Source organism: Aegilops tauschii, chromosome 4 (genome assembly GCF_002575655.3).
Source record: "Aegilops tauschii subsp. strangulata cultivar AL8/78 chromosome 4, Aet v6.0, whole genome shotgun sequence".
Classification (NCBI taxonomy): Eukaryota; Viridiplantae; Streptophyta; class Magnoliopsida; order Poales; family Poaceae; genus Aegilops; species Aegilops tauschii.
The window spans coordinates 351,644,197-351,647,466 of NC_053038.3; the positions used below are offsets into that span (position 1 = coordinate 351,644,197).

At 60.3% G+C, this 3,270-nt stretch overlaps 1 protein-coding gene across 1 annotated transcript; it reads left to right on the plus strand.

Annotated features, from left to right (window-relative positions):
- The first annotated feature begins 964 nt into the window (after positions 1-964).
- On the plus strand, positions 965-2,770 carry LOC141021875 (uncharacterized). Its single transcript, XM_073497727.1, has 3 exons — positions 965-1,069; positions 1,473-1,948; positions 2,704-2,770. Exons 1-3 carry the CDS (start codon positions 965-967, stop codon positions 2,768-2,770), a joined length of 648 nt encoding a protein of 215 aa, XP_073353828.1.
- Positions 2,771-3,270: the final 500 nt, after the last annotated feature.

The window sequence follows — 3,270 nt, forward strand, 5'->3', positions numbered from 1 at the left end:
GGAAACTGCGCCACTACTTTCAAGGCCACACCACCAAGGTCATCTCTGCATACTCTCTGGAGCAAGTACTGCGCAGCCCCAATGCCGTCGACCGAGTCGCCGAGTGGAACATTGAGCTGCAGGCCTTCCAGCTAGAATTATGTACCACCAGGGTCATCAAGGGTGCGGCTCTCGCCGATTTTGTGGCGGAGTGGACGGATACATACGAGGAAGAGCCTCGCCAGGGCAAATCCCTCCTGGCTGGAGATGAGGTGCCCAGCGGCTGGGTCATGCACTTCGACGGCGCCTTCTCCAGGCAGGGCACAGGGGCTGGCGACGTGCTCGTGTCGCCAGCCAGGGACAAGCTCTACTACGCCGCCCAGTTTTGCTTCAAGCACGGCAAAAAGGTCTCCAACAACATTGCGGAGTACGAGGGCCTCATCGCGGGCCTCAAAGGCTGCCTCTGCCTTGGGTATCAGGCGCCTCACTATCAAGGGCGATTCTCAGCTGCTCATCAACTTCTCCAATAAAAAGTACAATCCGAAGGACGAGCACATGGCGGCCTACCTAGAGGAGTTACGTAAACTTGAGAAGCGTTTCCTGGGCTTAGAGTTGCAGCACATCCCATGCGGTGCCAACAAGGAAGCCGATGACATCGCCAAGCGAGCGTCTCGCCGCGAGGCCCAAAGCCCTGGCGTCTTCGAAGAAAGACTCCTCAAGCCATTAGACACGCCCCCCGCCGTCGGCGCAGCGCTACTCCGCGAGGTGTCCCCCCCCCCCCCACGCCGTCCACAGGCGCGCCGGACTGCGGCCCGACCTTGGGAGCCCGCTTGCTGCTGGCGCTGGAGCCCTAGGCGGACAGCTGGGTTACGGAGCTCAAGGCTAACCTGCTCAACGGAACCCTCCCCGCAAAGTACTCAAAAGCGGAGCAAATCGCCCGGCAGGCCACGGCGTACTGATGGCGAGCTGTACCACAGGCGCCCCAATGGCATTTCACTGCGATGCATCTCAGAACAGCAAGGGCGTGAGCTACTCGCCGACATTCACGGGGGAGATTGCGGGCACCACTCCTCATCACGCACCCTCGCCGGTAAGGTGTTCTACAGTGGCTTCTACTGGCCCACAGCGCTCCGCGACGCCGCCAAGCTGGTCCAATCCTGTGAAGCCTGCGAGTTCCACGCCAAGCAAATCCACCAGCCTGCGCAGGGGCTCCAAACAATCCCACTCTCATGGCCCTTTGCGGTGTGGGGGCTGGACATCCTGGGCCCCTTCCCCCGCGTGGCTGGCGGCTACCGCTACCTCTACCCCGCCATCGACAAATTCACCAAGTGGGCAGAGGTTGAGCCCTTGCGCACCATCCCGGCGGGCTCGGCCGTCAAGTTCATCAAGGGCCTTGTGAGCCGATTCGGCGTCCCCAACCGTATCATCACTGACAATGGCTCCCAGTTTAGAGTGGTCTTTTCAAGTCCTACTGTGCTAACCTTGGCACGCAGATCTGCTACGCCTCCGTAGCGCACCCGAGAAGCAACGGCCAAGCCGAGCGTGCGAACACTGAGGTCCTCAAGGGCCTCAAGACAAGGAGCTTAAAGAAGAATCTCGAAGCCTGCGACAAGGGCTACCTGGACGAGCTGCAGTCAGTGCTGTGGTCCATCCGCACGACAGCAACTAGGCCCACTGATGAAACCCCCTTCTTCCTCGTCTACAGGGCTGAGGCGGTCCTACCCTTGGAGCTTAAGCATGGCTCCCCGCGAGTCCTGGCATTTGACAAAGCGCGTCAGGACGGTTCGCAGGAGTCCGACCTATTGCTACTTGAGGAGGCCCGCCGCCAGGCCGCCTTTCGCGCCGCGAGGTACCAGCAGGCCTTGCGACGCTACCATAGCCGCAACATCCGCCCTCGCACCATCGAGGTCGGGGATCTCGTCCTACGTGGAATCCTCTCCAGGGAGGGGCTCCACAAGCTCTCACCCATGTGGGAAGGCCCTTTCAGTGTCGGTCATATCTCCAGGCCAGGCGTCGCCCGCTGGAGACTCCTGTGCCTAATGCCTGGAGCATCCAACACCTCCACAAGTTCTACCCGTAACCCTCACACGTACGAACGGAAGGGGGCTGTACATGCCCTGGAGACTCTCAACAGAGCTCCTGCCCATGCCCAAGTGGAAGCCCCATGCTCCGCACTGGTGGAACGATCGAACCGCGATCATGCCCACGCCCAAGTGGAAGCCCCATGCTCCGCGCTGGCGAAACGATCGAACCGCGATCATGCCCACGCCCAAGTGGAACCCCCACGCTCTGTGTTGGCGGAACGATCGACCAGCGATCATACCCACACCCTAGTGGAAGCCCCATGCTCCGCGTGGCGGAACAACAAACTGAGGCCGCCCCCCGGCAGCCACCTATTTCTTCTCTATGTAATGGATTTAACCTTCTCGTCTCAGTAAAGCTCTCGGTTTTTGCTATGTTTTTTGCCTTATGAGCGACACACACGCTCGCGACCTCCCTCCTTAGCCTTTTGCGAGCGAGGGTTGGACACGGTGCCTGTGCTCGGGTCAGTCCCAGCATCACTGGAAGAGCCAAGTAACCGGGCTCTGGCTCGCGAGCCTACCCCCGTGCACGCCACCCCACCAAGGTTCTTGGTGTCTTCTTTACTCGCGAAACGCTTATGAGCGGGTCCGCGGGCGTGCCCCGTCCTATTACGGTACAGCCTCCTGTGCATAGTGGCTTCAGGGGCCAGCCCAAGGCGCCCACCTCAGTGGGAGGCGTCGCGAGCTCGTACCTCGCGGGATGCACCTAACCGAGCATGTCCCCCCGGGTTTTGGAGCCCCACAAAGCTAAGCCTAAACATCTCGCGAGCATCGCGCCTCAGGAGCCCATGCCTCCAGACCCAGTTCAGGCATCGCGACCTAACATGCCGGCGGCGGTAGAAGTTCGCTCGGGGGCTGGGCCTTAACAATGTAGAACGCGAGAAAGTAAAAGGAATAACAAGCCCCGGGAAGCAACCCCGTGGGGTTGCGCTCGTTCATCGTGCCATCAAACGCCTAAGCAAAGTTCACGGTCTCCACGCCCCCACTGGGCCACGATCGGCTACAAACAAGTATACAAGGAGGGGACCTAAGGAGATGTGTCACTGTCGATGGCGCGGTCATCAACTTCGTCTTCTTCAGCTCCGCCTTGGCCTTCGCTGCTATCGTGGGCAAATTGCACATTCAAGGCGTCCACGTGGTCCTCTACCGCCTTTTTGAGGGCGCCGCGGAGATCCTCCAAGACTGGGGCTATCACAGCCTCGAAGTTGAA